The sequence below is a fragment of the Mustela nivalis genome (assembly GCF_964662115.1).
Source record: "Mustela nivalis genome assembly, chromosome: 6".
NCBI lineage: Eukaryota > Metazoa > Chordata > Mammalia > Carnivora > Mustelidae > Mustela > Mustela nivalis.
Window position 1 is genome coordinate 119,851,334 of NC_139025.1, and position 21,752 is coordinate 119,873,085.

Here is a 21,752-nt window from a genome sequence, read left to right on the forward strand (position 1 = left end):
TGGATCATCTATTCATTGGTGAAAGTAGAATATTAAAGTCCCCTGCTATGACTGTACTGATATTTTTTTTCTCCCTTATGTTTGTTGAGGTGTGCTTTTATATATTTATTTTTTCCTACATTGGGTGCCTAAATATTTATAAATGTTATATCTTCTGTTGGGTGGACTATTTTTTTAAATTACTTTTTATCATTATGTAATGCTTTCCTTTTTCTTTGGCTTTTTCGTCAGTCTTTATTTTAGTCTGTGTTGTCTGATAAAGGTGTAAGTATGCCCACTTAGCTTTGGTTGTCCTTTGTATGGAATATCTTTTTTCATCCCTTCACTTTCAGTCTGTGTCCTTATGTCTGTAGGTGAATCTCTTGTAGACAGCTTATTCAGCCATTCCGTGTCTTTTAATTGGAGAATTCTCTGTATTTACATGTACACTGATTATTGATAGGTATGTGCTTATTGCCGTTTTGTTAATTGTTTTCTGGCTGACTTGTAGTTCCTTTGTTCCTTTTTTCTCCTCTTGCTTTCCTCCTTGGTGGTTTGATGGCTTCCTTTATTGTTATGCTTAGATATCCTTATCATTATATTTTATGTATCTGCTATAGGTTTTTGTTTTATGGTTAGCATGAGGTTATATATTTATAATGGTCTATTTTAAGTTGATAACAGCATAAGTTTGAAAGTATTCTAAAGCTCTGAATTTTTACCCTCACCCTCATGCTTTATGCTTTGATGTCATAATTTATATCTTTTTATCCTATGTATCTTTTAGTTATTGTAGTTGTAGTTATTTTTCCTAATCTTGTCTTTTATCACTTTATGTAAGTGATTAATCACTTACCTGTACTATGTATTTATCTTTCCAGTGAGATTTGTACTTTCATATGTTTTCTTGTTACTGATTAGTTCCCTTTCTTTTCCAGAAAAAGGGTTTTCATCCAGGCCTCTTGATGGACAACTAAAAAACTGGCAGTTGGTGTTTATCTTGGCCCCTTAACTTGGTCGGGGGATGGGGGTTAGGAGCTTTATAGATAAGGGCAGTCCTGATTGTAAACCTACTGCATTTGTACAAAAGAGTGTAATTCATCTATCCCTGCCTGCTTTAAGTCCTGGTGCTTACTTCTCTCAGTAATAAATGCTGTTTGTGGAATTTTTTTCCCCCCCAAAATAGGACACTTTCATCTGCATCAAAAACCTGTGCAGGCATGTTTTCTTTTTCCTCAATGACTTTCTGAATGGCATCTGGGAACTTGTCTACTTCCTCTTGATTGGCAGAAGCTGCTTCTCCTGTTGACATTTTTTAAGCCAAATCTCTTTCTGAAATTACCAAACCAACTCACTGGCATCAAATTTTCCAGCTTTTGAATTTCATCTTCCTTTTGCTTTAGGTTGTCATCATATAATGACTTTGCTTTTTCTCAAATATCATTAGAGTCTCTACAGGTATTCCTTTCTTACAGCAATTCTGCACCCACATAAAAGCTGCATTTTGGGGGTGCCTGGGTGGCTCGGTGGGTTAGGCCTCTGCCTTTGGCTCAGGTCATGATTTCAGGGTCCTGGGGTTGAGCCCCACATCGGGCACTCAGCTCAGCAGGGAGTCTGCTTCCTCCTCTCTCTCTGCCTGCCTCTCTGCCTACTTGTGATCTCTGTCTCTGTGTCAAATAAATAAATAAAATCTTTTAAAAAAAAGCTGCAATTTTAGTACTGCATGAAAAGGTATTTCATAGAAAGTACAATGTTTTTGTGTCTGCTGGTGTGACTACTTTGTCAGCTTCATGAATTTCCTCTTCTTTTTTTAAAAAAAATATTTTATTTATTTATTTGACAGAGAGAGACACAGTGAGAGAGGGAACACAAGTAGGGGGAGTGGCAGAAGGAGAAGTGGTCTTCCTGCTGAGCAGGGAGGCTGATGTGGGTCTTGATCTGGGCCACCCAAGTGCCTCTTAACATTGGTTCTTATACCAGATTCATTTATCTTGATAGCAGGCAACCACAGCTGCAGACCTCCATCTATAGTACTTATCAAACAATTCAACCTTTTCTTGTAATGTTGTGACTTTTCTCTGCTTCTTGGGTGCACACCCGGCATCATTAGTGGCACTACGTATGGATCCCATGGTGTTATTCAAGGTTTACAGTATTGCACTAAACAAAGTGAAAGATACATCCGAACTACTAGAGATCACTTTTTACTGTAATACAACAATTTACTGGGACAGCTGCTCATGTGGAGATGATTAGCATTTAGTGTTGTTTTAAACGGATACTTGGAACACTTGACTCACTGCAATAGCAAGTGAGTGGTTGTGAAATTATTAGAGTAGTACATTACATTAAGTATGTACTGTGGTTAATTTTATGCTGTTACGATTTAATACTGCATCTTTAGGTTTGTTTACATTTCTCTTAACCTTGTAGGGGTTTTGTAAGTATTTTTGTGTGTAAGCTGATAACTTTTAACTTTATAATAGATTTGTGTATATTTTATGGTAATAAATGATAGAATAGTAGTTACACATATATTTGCATTTATGGCATACCTTTTAAGTTTCTTTGATATTTCTAGGCTTTGTGATTTGTTTGTGAGGTTTTAAACATTGTTGGAAATCTTCAAAAAATTTTCCAATGTATTTATTGAAAAAAAGTGTGTATAAGTGGATTTGTGTAGCTTAAGACTGTGTTGTTTAAGCATCAATTGTAATTATTTTATCTTCCTCCAAAATATTCCTGTAAATTTATTACCTTTCATGAATCATATATGCTAGACAATTTTATTGAAACATTTTTATTTTGAGTTTGGTTATATAACATGAATATAATGGATAGAGTTTTTTGTGTGTGTAGGAAATGCGCTGCCGAGAAGTATTGACTTTATAATTTTGTATTAAAAGCTTTATTACAGTGCTTCAGAAAGACAGCATACCATGGTGACTAAGAGTGGTCTGTCTAATGTGTCATAATCCTCTGGGTCACCTTGAGCAAATTCTCTGTGCCTTAGTTTCCTGCTCCTTAAAATCATGTACAGTATTACCTCTTGATGGTGACTATGAGAATTACTTAATTCTCATAGGTAAGTTGTAAGGTGCTTAAGGTGTAAGGTGTGTAAGGTGCTTAAAACTGTTTATTGGCACATATTAAGTACTCAGGTGTTATATATTATTGCTATTATCCATTTTATCAGCATTGTAGCAAACTATAGGCAAGATATTGAGAGGTTGGGTATTTTCTTCTCTTATTTTCTAGATGTGAATGAATTGAAGGAATGTCTTTCTGTGTTGGTTAAAGAGCAGCAAGCTCTGGCCATCCAGTCAGCCACTACTACTCTTTCAGCCCTGAGACTCAAGCAGAGGCTGGTCATCTTGGAACGATATTTCATCGCCTTGAATAGAACTGTTTTCCAGGAGAATGTTAAAGTTAAGTGGAAAAGTAGCAGCATTTCTTTGCCTCCTGTGGACAAAAAAAGGTAATAATATAATGAAGAAGGAATCTTGATACCAGCTAAATATAAAATGTAGGCTGTTTTGTTTAAGAAAGTTTAAGTACAGCTTGCACTATAGTTCCGTTTTTCATCTTAAGATATTTTGTTCTTGTATTTTTTTTGTATGTTTCGTATAATATGGAGAATGCATTTGCTAATTTGCTCAGATTAACAGACTATGCTTCATAATTTGTGCCCCTATTTTAAAATCCTTTCCTGTCAGTAACTGGAAGCCAGCAAGAGTGTAGATAAGCATGTCTAGATTTTTGCAAATGGGGTCTGAATATTATATATACATTTTTTTTATTTTACTACTGGATAGGGAATATTTACGTAGTTTAGATGCTTATTTTTTTCTTCCTAATGTGATATTCTTTTATTATAAGAGATTCTTTCAGGCAAATCTTTTTTAATATATTGGTATACATCAGCACATTTTCTGAGACATTAACTGAATGGTTAAGGCTTGTATGAAGTTTTATTTTTTCAAAATGTAGCTGTCTACCAGTTTTGTTTGCTAAATTTAACATGTTTCACTTTTTTAAAAATCTAGTTGAAATCACTTACATGTGCTATATTTGATAGTAGTTTTAAGGTAAATTAAACCAAGCGACAGAGGATTCCTACCTTTGTGGTGTTAGTGAGCAGCATAGTCTTTTCTTCCCTTCTTGACTGGGAAGTGAGTGATCCTTTGATGATCATGGAGATCATTGATCAGAGAGGGGTTCTGCATATGCGGGTGGTAGATTCTGAGACTGTCTAAGCACTCCTGTGTGTTTTTTGAATGAGACTGAATTCTCTAAGATGCAGAAGTGGCTGAAACCCCAACTGATTTTTCTCTGTGTTTTTTCCTTTGTGGTTACATAAGTATTGATGGATTAATTGTAATCTGCCTTTCACTAAATCAGCCAAATTCCTAATTTAAAAAAAAATGTATTTTGAGATAATTGTAGGTTCACATGGAGTTGTAAGAAATAGTGCAGATTCTTTCTACCCTTCATCTACTTTTCCCCAATGGTAGCCACTTGCAAAACTGTGGTATACTATCACAATGACAATATTGACTTTGATACAGATTACCTCTCTCACTCAGATTTCCTTAGTTGTACATGTTCTTACCTCTTTTTGTGTGTACATGCATATTTGCATGTGTTTCCATATGATTTTATCAGAGGTGTGGATTTCTGTTACCACTGAGGCAGTTAGAGTATAGGACCAGGATTCTTTTTAAATTACACTTATCTCCTTTTCCCCTCCCCTCTGCCTTATCCTCTGGCAGCCCCTAATCTATTCTTTATGTCTAGTATGTAACCTTGGCTTTTTTCAATCAGCATTATCTCCTTGGGATTTTTCCAAGTAGTTGCATGTATCATCATCGCATAGTAGAATTCTGTGTCATAGGTGATCCTCAATTTGTTTGGCCATTCGTCAACTGAAGGACAGCTCAGTTATTAACAGTTGTTGAGCATTATGAATAAAGCTGTTGAGAGTATTTGTGGACAGGTTTTTGTGTGAACCTGTTTCATTTCTCTGGAATAAATGCCCTAGAGTTCAATTCTTATGTCTTACGTTTAGGTTTATAGGACATTGCTATCCTCTTTCCAAAATAGCTGTATAGTTTTACAGTCTCATCAGTGTGTATCAGTGGTCTAGTTGTTTTACATCTTTGTCAGCATTTGGTGTTGTTGCTTCTTTGTTTTAGCTATTCTGTTAGATGTCTAGTGATATCTTCTAAGTTTTTGTAGATTTCTTTTCCTCATTTTTCAACTTAATTGGATAGTGATGGGTTTTACCAAGGAGCAGTGGGTTGGATAGTTGACTGCTGTGGATGGGTGTGGGACCAAGCTGTTTTAATGTTTGTTTGTTTTTTTTTCCTTGAGTATCTGTAAAATAGAGAGTGACTTACTGAAGTTATAGCAGTTCTTACCCTGTACAGATTTAGGACTGTTGGGCTCTTTCTCTAGGGCCAAGGCTACAACTGCCTGAGGGGGAACCCCAGTTTCATGTTTCTTCTGAAGCAGTTTTCTCCTGGTGAGGGCTCCTCCTATCTCATCTGAATAGACTCGGCATGTTTCTTTCTGTTTCAAAGACCGCTGTATTTCTCATTCAGAAATAAAGTTTAAATTTCATTATTCCTGTCTCTCAGACACTCAGTCCCCTTATTAGAGGCAGTCACTCATTAAGGTTTTCTGTGTCTCCTCATGAGCACCCCTCCTAAAGCTCAGGATTCATAGATATGTGCATACTAGCTGCCTTTCTGGGGTCCCCACATTCTTCACTGCTAATTTTACTTGCTGTTGTATCTTGGGACAGTGATTCCATATCATTACCCATTTTTTTTTTTTTAAAGATTTTATTTATTTATTTGACAGAGAGAAATCACAAGTAGATGGAGAGGCAGGCAGAGAGAGAGAGAGGGAATCAGGCTCCCTGCTGAGCAGAGAGCCTGATGCGGGACTCGATCCCAGGACCCCGATATCATGACCTGAGCCGAAGGCAGCGGCTTAACCCACTGAGCCACCCAGGCGCCCCTCATTACCCATTTTTAATAGCATTTCCCCCAATAGTGAAAGCGAGTTTTAGTAAGTTTGAAGAATACGGTCTATAGTAGAAATACTCAACAGTGTAAAGTTGAAAATAAAATTACTTGCTAGGCATGATTGAGTTTATAGTGTACACTTTTTATATTCTAGTTTTTCTTAGAATGATTTCTATGGTATGCCATTTGTATAGCTTTTTTAAACAAGCATATCTTGTTAACTTTACAATATAAGTAATAAAAAACTTAAAAAACATGAGAATGATAAGTACTAAATTCAGGAGAGGATAAACTCAGCAGGATGGGGGTGAAAGAGAATAGGATATATACATGGGTCTCTAATCTGGTCATCATATAGACCTAAGAGAGTCCAAAGCAAATACAGATTGCATATTTCTGGGTGCTGTCTCAGGCATTTGTCGTATTGTTCTCTGTCTGTTCTTCAACCCCCTCACTGCTTTTTCATTAGTTCATGACCTTTAGCCTCCCATTTATGTATTTATCAGTTAATTTTCTAGTCTCTCCCTGACTCATAATATCAGTTCCCAGAGATCATTTTGTGGACATTTCAGCAGGTCATTTAAAATTCTTTCTAAATATCTTTTTCTTAAAGAGAAAACTTCCTTTACAAAGAACATTTGATAAAAATTTTTATATATGAAACTAAAAGTCACACATTCTGCTATCTAAAGAAATCTATTCATCACATTTTTTTATACACATCCTTACATGTTACTTATTTTATTTTAGTATTTGCACATTCCTCTGACTAACCAGTTATCACATCTCCCATGTGTGTTGTCCACAGTTCCCGGCCCACAGGCAAAGGAGTGGAAGGTCTTGCAAGAGTTGGATCCCGAGCAGCTCTCTCCTTTGCCTTTGCCTTCTTACGCAGGGCCTGGCGGTCAGGTATGTGGGTCCAGAGTGTTCAGTTCCCCACATCAGGAGACTTGGATTGTCTTCTCCGTTCTGCCACCACATGCCCTTGGGCTGATCCTGTATGCTCTCTGTGCCTCATTTTTCTTGTTTGTAGAATGAGAGACTTCAGTCTGTCTGATTTTCTAGGACTGTTAACCTAAAAAAAAAAAAAAAAAGAAAGAAAGAAAAGTATGTATGTGCATACATCCCAAGTAAACCACTACAGTGTACATCCATGCTGATTTATTTTCTAGAACAAGAAGTTAGGATTGCACATGGCAGAGTCATAAAATAAAGAACTGACTTTGGAGCACTTAGTATTAAGTTCTAATCTCCTGAGTTCTTGGAGTATCTTGTTGAGAGGAAAGTGAGGGATTGAAAATGGAACAGTGGCTTCCTCTCACATGATGGGGTAGGAGGCCCCTCTCAGAAAGTGGGGAGGGCTTTATTTGTCATTGTTGCCTGAGGAATTGGTGGCCTCCTCTGATGCATGTGTGTGCCCAGGGGAGGATGCGGATCTCTGCAGCGAGCTGTTGCAGGAGTCCCTGGATGCCTTGAGAGCCCTGCCTGAGGCTTCACTCTTTGATGAGAGCACCGTGTCTTCTGTGTGGCTGGAAGTGGTAGAGAGAGCAACCAGGTTCCTCAGATCTGTCGTGACAGGGTGAGTTTTTTTATCTTACTACATGAATGGTTCTAACATGCTTCAAAGTCTCGTCTCACTTTCTTCTCTTTAGAGCAGAAGGTTTGTGGTATGTGTTTCCAGGCCATCCTCAGCTCTGTGATTCTAGATCTTGGTTTTTAGGTTTTCAAAGATTTGATTTTGATATTCTGATTAGACCCAGGAGGCTGTCATATTGAATCAGGTGGAAAATGAAAGATGCTTTTGTAGTGTATTTTTTTCAGATATTTTATGATTTGGAAATTAGTCATTCATAAAGTGTTTGAGCACCTGTTGTGGGCCTCTCAGTGAGAATGTGGATGTTACCATTCTGAGTGAGGGGTATTGTCTTGATGGACAATGTGGGATTAAACAACTACTCAAGATCAAAATGTTTAAACCTACATCTATTCATGTTAGTGTTAAAATTTTTTTGAATGTGAATCATTTTTTGGTAAGGAAAGCCATGAACTCTGGTCTTGGGTGCTATGTATTTTTGTTAAGAGTTTTTAAATATAAAGTCAGGCGGAGGGTATGTATTGCATGGAGCACTGGCTGTGGTGCATAAACAATGAATCTTGGAACATTGAAAAAATAAAAGAAAAAAATAAAGAAAATGTATATACTCAAGACATAATTCAGCAGTAAGGACATAATTAAAGGAAAAGTGAGTGTTTTCTCATTCCTTTGCCAGAGGTCACTGCTGTGTTCTGTCTAGTATGCAGGGACACCTCTGGTCTCTATGCCAACAGGCTGTGAGTTCAGCACCCTAGTGTGCTGATGAGAGCATTTCAACAAGGTTTAAGGCTAGGGGCCCTGAAAATAGCCTTGGAATTACAGTTGATCCTTGAACAATATAGGGCCTAGGGGTACCAGTCTCCACACAGGTGGATTAACACATATTTTACATATATTATTTACTGTATTCTTATTATACTACCCTTTTCTTAAAAGTTTTGGTATTGCTAGGCTACATGGTTCATCGGTGAGTTTTTTCAAATTATTGCAAATCTCCAAACATTTTTTCAACATATGTATTGAAAAATATCTTTGTATAAATGAACCAGTACAGTTCAAACCTGTTCAGGAGTCAACTGTAATTTCAAAATTCAACCGTAATGGTGATGTTGGAAGGTCCTCCCTTCCTATCTTGGTTAACCCAAGAAGACTTGTTATTTTTTATTGGGGGAAAGTTGAAATATTCCTTTGATCAGAGATAAAAATAAGCATAGACATTTTCCTTTATTTGCCAGATAGTTTTAGAAGTTAATGTTTCTCCATTTCCATTGAGGAATGTGGATATTCTAATAGCCATACATGTCCTTGAAAGTGGAGACATATCTAAACATTTTTCTACTCATGACTTGAATAATGATAAAAATAATTTTATGCTGTGGAAACTGGAATATGTTTTCTAATGTAGTCATCTTATAGTATCTGAATTAATTCTTTTAATAAGAAAATATTTTTACAAATTAATTATATGCTTTAAAATCTCTTATTAAATTCGAGTAATAAGTCTCAGAAACTTGATTTTAAATATTAAAAATATACATGCTATCTTTAAGCTCTCATGTTACTTTGTTCTTTCATTTCAGGGATGTTCATGGAACGCCTGGAACCAAAGGACCAGGAACCATCCCCCTGCAGGACCAGCACCTGGCCCTGGCCATCCTATTAGAGCTGGCTGTGCAGAGAGGCACTCTTAGGTGAGGGGTGCCTCAGGCTGAGAGCATTTCAGGGAAATGTCTCTATTTGAACATTTGTTTCATTTTATGGGATTTCACTAAATATTTGTAATTGTATAAAGCATGTGGTGGTCTTCTATAATCAAAGAGCCATATCCCATCCCAGGACTCCCTCTTCTTTCAGACATGGGTATGCTTAGGTTTTCTTTATTTCCTTTTTTATGTTTTTAACTTTTTAGTAGTGTTTAACTATGTATGTGTTTAACTTTTTAGTGGTGTAGGAGCTGTTCTTTTTTTTTTTCTTTTAATTTTTCTCACAAGTGATTTTTATTCCATTAATTAAGGTCCTAGGATTTCCCTTTAGAAAGCTGTTTGAGGGGTGCCTGGGTGGCTTAGTCGGCTAAGCATCTGACTTAATTTTGGCTCAGTGTTGTAATTTCAAGCCCTGGGTTGGGCTCCATGCTTGGTGAGGAGCTTCCTTTAACATAGAAAAAATTCTTGTTTGAGTTTCTTAACTGATTTTATATTTCTTATCCTTCGAGTATGGGTATCTTGTGTATGGATATCTTCGAGTGTACTAAAATCTTGACATTGATTCAGTGATTTTACTGCCAAGAATTGGTTTCATGGGATTATTTTAGTAGTATCCTTTCAAATATAAAGTATTTCTTCTATTTTAGTTAGTTAACCTGCCTTTTATTTTTGACAGACCATGGCAATAAAAGCTAATTTGTTTTTGCTAGAGAATAAAGGTATTTTCTCTTTCAGCCAAATGTTATCAGCCATCCTGTTGTTGCTTCAACTGTGGGACAGTGGGACCCAGGAAACTGACAATGAGCGGTCTGCCCAGGGCACCAGCGCTCCCCTTCTCCCTTTGCTGCAAAGATTCCAGAGCATCATCTGCAGTAAAGATGCCCCTCATACAGAGGGTGATACTCACGTAAGTATCATAACAAGATTGTGCATTTAAATAGCTGTCTTGATTCAGTTATCCTAAAAGAGTTAGACTTTTATAAATAAGACCAGAATGCATGTCTTTGGCAGTGGTTGTCTTTAGGGGAGAGAGTGAGTCAGATGTGGGATAGGTGTAGAATGTCGTAGGGTGAGTTTCAGATGGCGTGGCCTCTGTGTGTGTGTTCTGGATTGTGTGTACTCAGTAGGAAGAATGTACTTCTTGGCATTTATCAACTTGTACTTTTAGAGAGATTCCTCTGCTCCTTTTTGACCTTGCAGTTTTCTTTCTGCTGAACTGGAGCCATTGAGCCCTTTGTGTTTATAGGTTTAGTGCTTGTGTGTTTCTAGCAGCCTAGAAACTTGCTTTGGCTCTGCTTTGTTTGTGATGGGGAGTAAGTTTAAGATGCTCTGGAAGATGTAAAGAAGGCATGCTCACCTCCACGAAGGAGTTAGTTAGTAGGGTAAACATTCTGACAATATTTCAGAAACAAAGTCAAGCACATCCTTATGGTTACTTGCATTGATAATGTAGGGAGGCGGCACGAGGACTTGAGGCTCAGCTGTGTGGGATGGAGTGTGCCTGGGCCAGAGGATGTGCTTTACTGTGAGGTCATGTAGTTGCCTAGTGGTTAATGTTTATTTGTTTTGACCCTGCTTAGTGAAGTCAGGTACATCTTCCTCCATATGCCATTTATGGAGAAGACCTCAGATCAGTAAGTGCCAGCTGCACTTCAGCACAGAATGAAATCTGATATGCACACTTCTTTTTCTTTTTAAGATTTATTTCTTTATTGATGAGAGAAAATGTGCATGCCCAGGGGGAGGGTAGAGAGAGAGAAGGAGAGAGTCTCAAGCAGACTCCCCACTGAGCGCAGAGCCCAGTTGGGGGGCTCGATCTCACAAACCTGAGATCATGACCTGAGCTGAAATCAAGATTTGGACATTTAACTGAGCTACTCAGTAGGTGCCCCTGACACACACATTTTTAAGTATATATTAGAAAAGGAGCATTAAAAGTAGTGACTTACTTTGTTGGCCCTTCCTATATGCAGAGCGCTGTGTGGAGCATATCACCTAAGTCATCACTGTGTTTAGTCCTAGAACAGTGAAACTGGTGGCAGAGGAGGGCCTGCTTGGTTCCTGGGTCTGAATTCCTGGGGTTGTTTCTATTTAGAGGTACAAGTTTGATCTTGTAGGTCTTTCCTGGAAAGGCAGCCATTCCATTAAAATTAATTTTTCTATCACTTTGTAGTCTTTAATGGGAGTAAGTTTATTCTGCCTTTAGAAAAATGAAATTTGTTACTTAATGTGTAGGTAACATTAGGTTTTCTCCAGGGTAAGTGGCATTTAAGTTTAAACAAGTGGTTTTGGTTTTCAGTTTGCAAAGCCAGTTTGAGGTGCATTGCTGTGTTCCTAAGAAGCTTGCTCTGTATTCTGAGGGCTGTTGGAGGGGTGAGTTTGCAGGGTAACTGGGCCATGTCATTGACCTGTGTGGAGTATGCATGTATAAATATGCAGGCACTGCTCTGTGTAGTTTTGTAGCAAGTGTGTAAACATGTGGATATATAGAGTCACTGCATCAGTAACACTTCTCATTTAATGGCCAAAAGGAGTAGATTTACAGATAATGCATAACTGTGACTACCAAAATATAAAGAGTGGTTAAGGGCTAATTGTGTTACTTTAATTTTTCCACAATTCTCCCGAAGTCTACTTACTTTTCTTCCCAGCTTTTGTCTGGTCCTTTGAGCCCCAACGAGAGTTTCCTGAGGTACCTTACTCTTCCACAAGACAATGAGCTTGCCATTGACTTAAGACAAACTGCAGTTGTTGTCATGGCCCATTTAGACCGCCTCGCTACTCCCTGTATGCCGCCTTTGTGTAGCTCACCAACATCTCATAAGGTATGTGAGAAACCAGTGTTCTTTGTATGTTCTGCAGTGAGTAGCACTCCTAGATTCTCACCCTGTGCCAATATGGAGACTTTTTCTGGTGTTGGGGGTGGAGTTGGTTACAGCTTTTAAACATGTTTACAGTTTAAAGTGTTGTCAGTGGTCACAGTGAGTGATGAGCAAGCTCTGAGGTGCACAGGGGTGTAGGACCCAATCCACTGTCCCAGGTTTCACTGTCAGGGGATGTGTCCCCATAGAACTTTCCTTTATCCAAACAACCACATGACTTCCTGCCTTCCTCAGGGAAGTTCCAGTGCCTTTTTTGTACACTAGGAGCTTAGACCATGGACTATCTTGATGCAACTCAGAGCGTGGTAGCACTAATCTATATGTGTGAAAAGCCTGCCAGTGTAGGCCCCCTGAGGACTTCACATACATAGTTATATCTGTTCATCACAGTACTGTCCTATTATATTGACGAGAAGACTGCCATTTGTAGTGGCAGTGAATTTTGCCAGGATCACGAAGAATAATCCTGGATTTGTATCCAGGTCTAACTTTTTATTTTTAACATGATTTATGTATGATTTCAGAGTCTTTTTTTTTTTCCCCCCCAAATAAGTATATTCACATGATTCAAAAGTCAAAATTAAGGGCAAGGACACTGTTAGATTCTTTTTCCTGTCCCCTCGTCTGCCTGGTTTTGCACCTGCTGCTTTTAACTTATCTCTTACATATCCTTTTAATATCTGTGGTATTAGCAATAGTGGTAGCCTGTCATAGCTTGTTTTTTTCACTACACAGTATATACCGAGGAGCTTTATCTATTAATAAGTAGAACTTCTTTGTTTATTTTAAAGCAACTCAGTATTCTATGTATGGATCTATCATGATTTTTTTGGTGGACCCTGTGTTGCCAGAAGTTTGCTGCTCAAATACTGCTGCAATGATTAGCCTTGTACATTTGTTCTGTTTGCGCATATGCATACACCAGTGGTGATGTACTTGATGTGGGTGGACACATTAGCTGATTATCACAAAACTGCTCACATACAACTTGATCCTTCTCACCCACACCCAACATTAGGATTACTTGTTTCTCAGCCTCGTACTTAGGCTTTCAGGTTTCTTCCTGTTATGACAAAAATGGTAACCTGATACAGTCCAAGCATTTAAAAGTATGTTTAAGTTCTACTTATATTACTTTTTAGTGGTTTCTGTTAAAATGAAATGGTTTGGAAAGAATAGCCTGTTCAGTTTCTTCATCATCTTACCTGTTAAATGAGGTAATATGGAATGTTATAACTTATTTTGATGTTTTAGATCAGCTTTCTTTACATGCTTTGTTTTTATTCTATGATACCTCAGTGTTACTCTTAGCATAAATTTTTCTTTCTTTTGAAGTAAGAAAGAAATACTCTTTTGTTTTGTTTTGCTTTGTTCTTAGTTTCTCAAAACACTTTATGTAGATACCTGAAGTTTTCATTGCTTTTGCTTTTATAAAGTGCAATATAACTTTTTTTTATTAACATATAATGTATTATTTGTTTCAGGGGTATAGGTTTGTGAATCGTCAGTCTTACACAATTCACAGTACTCATTATAGCACATACTCTCCCCAATGTTTATCACTCAGCCACCCCATTCTTCCCACTCCCCTCCCCTCCAGCAACCCACAGTTTGTTTCCTGAGATTAAGAGTCTCTTATGGTTTGGCTCCCTCTCTGGTTTCGTCTTGAAGAAAGAAGTATTTTTGCCACTATAAGAAAATGTTTCCTTATCTTGTTATCTTACAGGGATCATTGCAAGAAGTCATAGGATGGGGGTTAATAGGATGGAAATACTATGCCAATGTGATTGGTCCAATTCAGTGTGAAGGACTTGCTAACCTGGGGGTCACGCAGATTGCCTGTGCAGAGAAGCGCTTCCTGATCTTGTCCAGGAATGGCCGTGTGTACACTCAGGCCTACAACAGTGACACGCTGGTGGGTGTTCTGGGGCCTAGATCACTTCCCTTTGTGGGCACTTTTCTTTTACAGGTGCTACAGAATTCTAGTCTGTAAGTCATTTTGATTTCTGAAGATTTAGAAACATCTTTTCATTGTGTTTTACTAGTTGTACTTAATAATCTTAAATAATTAAGATCATTTGGGGAAGAATTTCTTAGTTGTTAAAGATCAGGAGCTCTTCACAGTAACATGCATTGCCCATCATGATTCCCATTTGTAAATTAATTTTCCATGGGTAAACTCAGTATACTTTGGGGTCTAGATAGTAACAAATGAGGGAATTGGGCCTTCTGGGGATAGAGCATGTTCCTGTTAAAGGAAGGTGCTGTTTCCCTTGAGTTGTGAATTTCACTTGTGTGGAGGTAGCCTGATCATGTCACAGAGCACTTGGAGGCTGCCTGCTCTTCTGTTGGTAGTGGGCAAGGCATCTGGATGATTGGATGGCAGCCTCTAGAAGTTCATGTTTTTTAGTTTGAGGAGAGTTTGTTAAAATGAGATGCATGATTGAGAAGAGTTATGCTGTTTTCATTGTCCTTGGACTGCTTAGTAATTTTCTTCCCATTTTTACCCTTTTAGGCCCCACAGCTGGTCCAGGGTCTTGCCTCCAGAAACATTGTAAAGATCGCTGCCCATTCTGATGGTCACCACTACTTGGCTCTGGCAGCGACGGGAGAAGTGTACTCCTGGGGTTGTGGGGATGGTGGACGACTGGGCCATGGGGATACTGTGTACGTATGGTTGATTCTTATAATTGACTTGCTTTCCCTTTGAATTGCTGTATTCAAAACAGGATGGAAAAGAAAATTATGGCTTGTTGTTTTCCAGCTGCTCGAACATGTAGGGCTAGGATGGAAAGGCTGTCAAGATATATCAGCCCCTGGGTTATGCTATGGGAGTTCTGCCCAGAGCACAGAGGATGACATCAGTTGGCTATCCTGTTCTTTTCTCCCAGATTCATGGCTTCCAGCTTTTGCTATTCCCGTTTTAACTGCACATATCAACACCCCACACTGTGGAGTTTCCGAAGGCAAATCCCATATTACTTGTTTCTTCATTCACAAACACTTCTCTGTCAGATAAGGTCCTCCTTTCCTTAAGCCATTCCATTTTCATAGGTACAAATCTCACTAATTTCTTAGTGTCCTATTTTGTGGGAGCTTTTGATTATTGTGAGAGACCAGGAATAAAACAAAATGGTTGTTCTAAGTGCAGGGTTGTAAAAATGGAGAGTTCCCACAGCTGCCACAGAGTGGTGGGAACCATTTAATATGTTGCTGGCTTGAGTGGGGAGCCTGGTAGAGAAAAACTTTGGCCTTAGATTAAAATTGAAGATGCATCCCTACTTCAAGGGGGAAAGAGGCATGAACAGCAGAGTTGAGAGGAGTCTGAGCCCCTTATCACTATGGTGGTATGGAAGTGGACATCCCTGGGTAGACTCTCAAGACTGTGAAAAAAGCTGAGCAATGTGTATTATGTATTATTAGTATTCAGGAGAAATATTCCAAACTTGGTAGTGCTGTAAGGGATTCAGACAAATGTGATAAAATGATTGTGAGAAACAAAGGAATGGAAATTGTAGAATTTAGAATTGTTGTTATTCTCAGGCTCTTTTTTATTTTTATTTACTTATTTTTTTAAAAAGATTTTATTTATTTATTTGACAGAGATCACAAGTAGGCAGAGAGGCAGTAAGAGAGTGAGGGGGAAGCAGGCTCCCTGATGAGCAGATAGCCAGATGAGGGGCTCGATCCCAGGACCCTGAGATCATGGCCTAAGCCGAAGGCAGAGGCTTAATGCCTTGAACCACCCAGGTACCCCTATTCTCAGACTCTTAAAGGGGATTAGATGTGTGGGACACATAGAACTTGAAAGTTCTATGGAACTTTCCATTCACATGGAGACCTTAGTTTTTTGCTTCTTTTATGTTATTTTTAATTTGTACTAAACTACAAAAAACTAGTAACAATATAATACTCAGTTGAGATTAAGTGCTAGATGCTAAATTAAATTATTGTCCATTGTTCGAGAAACTGAGGGAAGAAAAAGAGATCAGTGAAGATGGTAGGAGTTGGAAGGAAACTTTGGAGGATTGAAACTTGGGCTGAACAGGAGGGAGAAGTATCAGATTAGGGTTGTTCAGCACTCCCTGTGCCTATGTGTGCCCATGCATTTATTAATATTTGTATTATTTTATTTATATTTATAAACATGTGCATTTATTTATTTTGCAGAATAGTGGTTCACAAAGCTAGTAAACTATGTCTTTGGAGACGGTAGAGTTGCGTGTTGCCAATCACAGTACACATATTCTGGATTATAAATATGTGGCATTTTGCTAGTTCTGAAAGTGAAGAGCCAACTACTAAGACTTCAATCTAATGAATCCTTACTGCCTCCTACTTTTTATTTATAAAATATAGATTGGAATGTGATTAGTAAGCCTTGCTCCTTCATTCCTTCCTCATTTTTTTTTTAACAAATGTATGAATTTTAACCGTCGGTATGAGGTTTACAATCCATTTGTTTTGAGTAAAATTTGATGAGTTTCAGCAAATGCACACAGTTGGGGAACCACCACAACTGAGAAAACATTTCTGATGCCCCTGCTACTTTCTTTGGACCCCTTTACAATCAACCCCTGCTCTCTACTTCCAGTGCCTGATCTGCCTTCTCTCACTATGTGGTATTTTGTTCCTGGCTCTGTTACTTAGCAGAGTTCCTGAGCTTCAGCCAAGTTGTTAGGTATGTCAGTAGTTGCTTTGTTCCTGTTGCTGAGTGGTCTATGGATGGGTCACTGTTTTGAACCACTATGAACAAAGCTGCTCGAGACTTGATTGTATGAGTCTTTAACAAACCTGTTTTGATATTCCTGCTGGATGCCATGCTTGGCATTAGGTGCCCAGTAAACATTTAATCATGGAAGTGTTGGGTGTTTGAATTCTGTGTTTCTTAATTATTTCATAAGGTGCCTGGAAGGACAAACTGTCTTGGAAGCCTGATAGTTATTTTCTTTGCTAACACCAATAGGGCATGTGTAGAAGGACATTCACATTTGTTTCCTTTCTCTTCGCAGGCCTTTGGAAGAGCCTAAGGTGATATCTGCTTTCTCTGGAAAACAGGCTGGAAAGCATGTGGTGCATATCGCATGTGGAAGCACATATAGTGCGGCTATCACTGCCGAGGGGGAACTGTATACCTGGGGCCGAGGGAACTACGGCCGACTAGGCCACGGTACATTTGCCTTGAGCCAGCTCAAGCTTGCAGTGGGAGGTTGCCTCTCTTGTGGATTTTGCAGTAACGATTGTCCTATCTGTTTGAAGGCTCCAGTGAAGATGAAGCCATCCCAATGCTGGTAGCTGGGCTTAAAGGATTGAAGGTCATTGATGTGGCATGCGGGAGCGGGGATGCTCAAACCCTGGCGGTGACGGAGAATGGTATGCAGGGCATATGCTGCCTGGGCTGGTCTTTAGGATGAGGAGTGCCGCTTTCCTTAAGGGAGTGAGCGTTGAAGTAGAGTTCACTCCATGGCTGTTCTTTTGTCCATCTTTAAGTGATGTGCACCTCTGGGTCTATGGCAGAGGTTAAGAAGTTGCAGGCCTTTTTTTTTTTTAAGATTTTATTTATTTATTTGACAGAGAAAGACATAGTGAGAGAGGCAACACAAGCATGGGGAGTGGGAGAGGGAGAAGCACGCTTCCCACAGAGTGTGGAACCCCATTTGGGGCTCGATCCCAGGATGCCGGGGTCATGACCTGAGCTGAAGGCAGATGCATAATGACTGAGCCACCCAGGCACTCCAAGAAGTTACAGGAATTTAAACATCTATTGCCCGCACTCAGAGAGCTAGTTAACAGCTATATCCTTCCCATTTTGCATTTTATTTTTTAATAAAAAAATGAGAGTTACAGTGAAATAATTGACATTCTGAATTGTTTCTGGTTATTCTTATTATATTTCCTAATGTTCAGCTACCTTTGATTTGCTGTGGTAAGTCCTGCTTAGTCGGTGTGGATTCTAGTATGATGTTACATTGTTGGCTTATTTTTAATTTCACTTTTATATTTGTGTTTATTACTAAGATTATACTCATTTTGCTTTTCTTTTGAGGGTACATTTACTAGTTTTGTTGGTTCGAATCTTACTGAATTTTAAAACTATTTATTTGTTAGTATTGTGGGGGTTTGTCAGAATCAGCTGGGGAACTTCTCTCTCTGCCCTGCTGCAGAAGTTGAATGTCAGATTGGGAACTGACTTACTTCTGGGGATTACTTTTTTTTTTATTTTAAATATTTATTTATTTACTCATTTCAGAGATTGAACTTAGTGATTCATCAGTTGCATATAACACCCAGAGCTCATTACATCCAGTACCCTCCTTAATGCCCATCACCAATTACTCCATTCCCCCACCCACCTCCCCTCCAACAAACTTTAGTTTGTTTCCTATAGTTAAGAGTCTTTTATGGTTTGTCTCCATCTCTGATTTCCTCTTATTTTTTCTTCCCTTTGCTATGTTCATCTGTTTTGTTTCTTAAATTCCATGTATGAGTGAAATAATCCAGTATTTGTTCATCTCTGACTGACTTATTTTGCTTAGCATAATATCCTCAATTTCCATCGACATCTTTGCAAATGGCAAGATTTCATTCTTTTTGATGGTGGAGTAATAATTCCATTGCATATATATACACCACATCTTCTTTATCCATTCATCTCTTGATAGACATATGGGCTCTTTCCATAGTTTGGCTATTGTGGACGTTGCTGCTATAAACATTGGGGTGCATGTGCCCCTTCCAGTGACTATGTATCCTCTGAATAAATACCTAGTAGTGTGATTGCTGGATTGTAGGGTAGCTGTACTTTTAACTTTTTGAGGAACCTCCAGTATGTTTTCCAGAGTGGCTGCACAGTTTGCATTCCCACCAATAGTGTAAAAGTGTTCCCCTTTCTCCGTATTTTCACCAACATCTGTTGTTTCCTGAGTTGTTAATTTTAGCCATTCTGACTGGTATGAGGTGGTTCTTATTATGGTTTTGATGTGTATTTCCCTGATACCAAGTGATGTTAAGTGTTTTTTACATGCATCTATTGGCCATTTGTATGTCTTCTTTGGAGAAATGTCTGTTCACTTCTTCTACCCATTTCTTGATTGGATTATTTGTTCTTTGGGTATTGGTTTGATAAGTTACAGATTTTGGATACCAGCCTTTTATCTAATATGTCATTTGCAAATATCTTCTCCCTTTCTGTAGGTTGCCTTTTAGTTTTGTCGACTGTTTACTTTGCTGTGCAAAAGCTTTTTATCCTGATGAAGTCTCAATAGTTAATTCTTGCTTTTGTTTCCCTTGCCTTTGTACATGTGTCTAGCAAGAATTTGCTGAGGCTGAGGTAAAAAATGTTGCTGCCTATGTTCTCCTCTACAATTTTGATGGGTGCTTGTCTCACAATTAGGTCTTTCATTCATTTTGAGTTTATTTTTGTGTGTAGTTTAAGACAGTGGTCCAGTTTCATTCTTCTGCCTGTGGCTAATTTTCCCAACACCAGTTGTTGAAGAGACTGCCTTTTTCCATTGTTATCCTTTCCTGCTTTGTCAGAGATTAGTTGACTATAAAGTTAAGGGTCCAGTTCTTGGTTTTCTGTTCTGTTCAGCTGATCTATTTGTGTGTATTTGTGCCATACTGTTTTTATGATTATAGCTTTGTAATACAGCTTGAAGTCTGGATTTGTGATGCCACCAGCTTTGGTCTTCTTTTTCAACATTCCTTTGGCTATTTGGGATCTTTTCAGGTTCCATATAAGGTTTAGGATTATTTGTTCCAGGTCTGTGAAAAATGCTGATGATAGTATTTTGATAGGGATGGCATTAAATGTGTAGATTGCTTTCAGATAGCATGGGTGTTTTCATAATATTTTGTTCTTCCAATCCATGAGCATGGAATGTTTTTCCATTTCTTTGTGTCTTCCTCAGTTTCTTTTATGAATATTTTATAGTTTTCAGAGTACAGATCCTTTACCTCTGGTTAGGCTTATTCCTAGGGATCTTATGGTTTTTGGTGCAATTGTGGGATTGATTCCTTGATTTCTTCTTCTTCTCCTTCATTGTTAGTGCATAGAAAATCAACTGACTTCTGTACATTGGTTTTATATCCTGCTACTCTCTGCTGAATTCATGTATAAGTTCTGGCAATTTTTGGGTGGAGTCTTTTGTGTTTTCTACATAGGTTATCATGTCATCTATGAAGAGTAAGAGTTTGACTTCATTGCTGATTTGGATGCCTTTTATTTCTTTCTGTTGTCTGATTGTTGTGGCTAGGACTTCCAGTACTGTGTTGAACAGAAGTGGTGAGAGTGAACATCCCTGTCATGTTCTTGACATGGCAAGACTTTCAGTTTTTCCCCATTGAGAATGGTATTCTCTGTGGCCTTTTCATAGATGGCTTTTATGATACTGAGGTTTGTTCCCTCTATTCCTACACTGCAGAGAGTTTTTATCAAGAAATGATGATATATTTTTGTCAAATACTTTTTCTGCATCAGTCGAGAGGATCGCATGGTTCTTGTCCTTTTTTTGTTGATGTGGTATATCAAATTGATTTATTTGTGGATGTTGAACCTCCCTTGCAGCCCAGGAATAAATCCCACTTGGTTGTGGTGAATATCCTTTTGATGTATTGTTGAATCCTATTAGCTAGTATCTTGGTGAGAATTTTTGCATCCCTATTCATCAAGGATCTTGGTCCGTAATTCTCCTTTTTGGAGGGGTCTTTGGTTTTGAGATCAAGGTAATACTGGCCTCATAGAATGGGTTTAGAAGTTTTCCTTCCATTTCTGTTTTTTAATCAGCTTCAGAAAAATAGGTATTAATCTTTCTTAAATGATTGGTAGAATACCCTGTGAGGCCACCTGGACTTGGACTCTTCCTTCTTGGGAGATTTTTGATTGCTGCTTGGGTTTCTTTCCTGGTTACAGGTGTGTTCAGGTTTTCTATTTCTTCCTGTTTCAGTTTTGGTAGTTTTCATGTTTAGGAGTGCATCCGTTTCTTTCAGATTGCCAAATTTGTTGGCATGTATTTGCCTATGATATGCTCTTATAATTGTATGTTTTTGGTGTTGGTTGTGATCTCTCCTCTTTCATTTATGATTTTATTTATTTGGGTCTTTTCTCTTTTCTTATTGATAAGGCTCGCCAGGGGTTTATCTATCTTACTAATTCTTTCAAAAAACCAGCACTTAGTTTCGTTGATCTCTTCTACTGTTCTTGACTTATATTTCATTGATTTCTGCTCTGGTCTTATTATTTTTTTCCTCCTGCTGGATTTGTTTCATTTGCTGTTCTTTTTCCAGCTCCTTTAGGGTAAAGTTAGATTGTGTGTATAAGACTTACCTTGTTTCTTGAGAAAGACCTATTTTGCTATATCCTTTCCTCTTAGGACTGCCTTTGCTGCATCCCAGAATATGTGAACTATTGTGTTTTCATTTTCATTTGCTTCAATGTATTTTTTAATTGTTCTTTAGTTTCGTGGTTGTCCCATTTATTCTTTAGTAGGTTGCTCTTTAACCTCCGTGTATCTGTGTTCCTTCTAAATCTTACCTTGTGATTGAGTTCAAGTTTTAAAGCATG

The 21,752-nt window shown here is 38.3% G+C and overlaps 1 protein-coding gene across 8 annotated transcripts in view; it reads left to right on the forward strand.

Annotated features, from left to right (window-relative positions):
• The window catches only part of HERC2 (HECT and RLD domain containing E3 ubiquitin protein ligase 2), a 237,444-nt gene that overhangs the window by 50,561 nt on the left and 165,131 nt on the right, over window positions 1–21,752 (forward strand). For all 8 annotated transcript variants that reach the window (XM_082735976.1, XM_082735972.1, XM_082735973.1 and 5 more), the window contains exons 5-14: window positions 3,238–3,457; window positions 6,820–6,920; window positions 7,434–7,590; window positions 9,186–9,296; window positions 10,044–10,215; window positions 11,960–12,133; window positions 13,917–14,105; window positions 14,706–14,857; window positions 17,203–17,360; window positions 17,450–17,563. In XM_082735976.1, coding sequence (XP_082592102.1) covers window positions 3,238–3,457; window positions 6,820–6,920; window positions 7,434–7,590; window positions 9,186–9,296; window positions 10,044–10,215; window positions 11,960–12,133; window positions 13,917–14,105; window positions 14,706–14,857; window positions 17,203–17,360; window positions 17,450–17,563 — 1,548 coding nt within the window. The remainder of the gene's footprint in view (window positions 1–3,237; window positions 3,458–6,819; window positions 6,921–7,433; window positions 7,591–9,185; window positions 9,297–10,043; window positions 10,216–11,959; window positions 12,134–13,916; window positions 14,106–14,705; window positions 14,858–17,202; window positions 17,361–17,449; window positions 17,564–21,752) is intronic.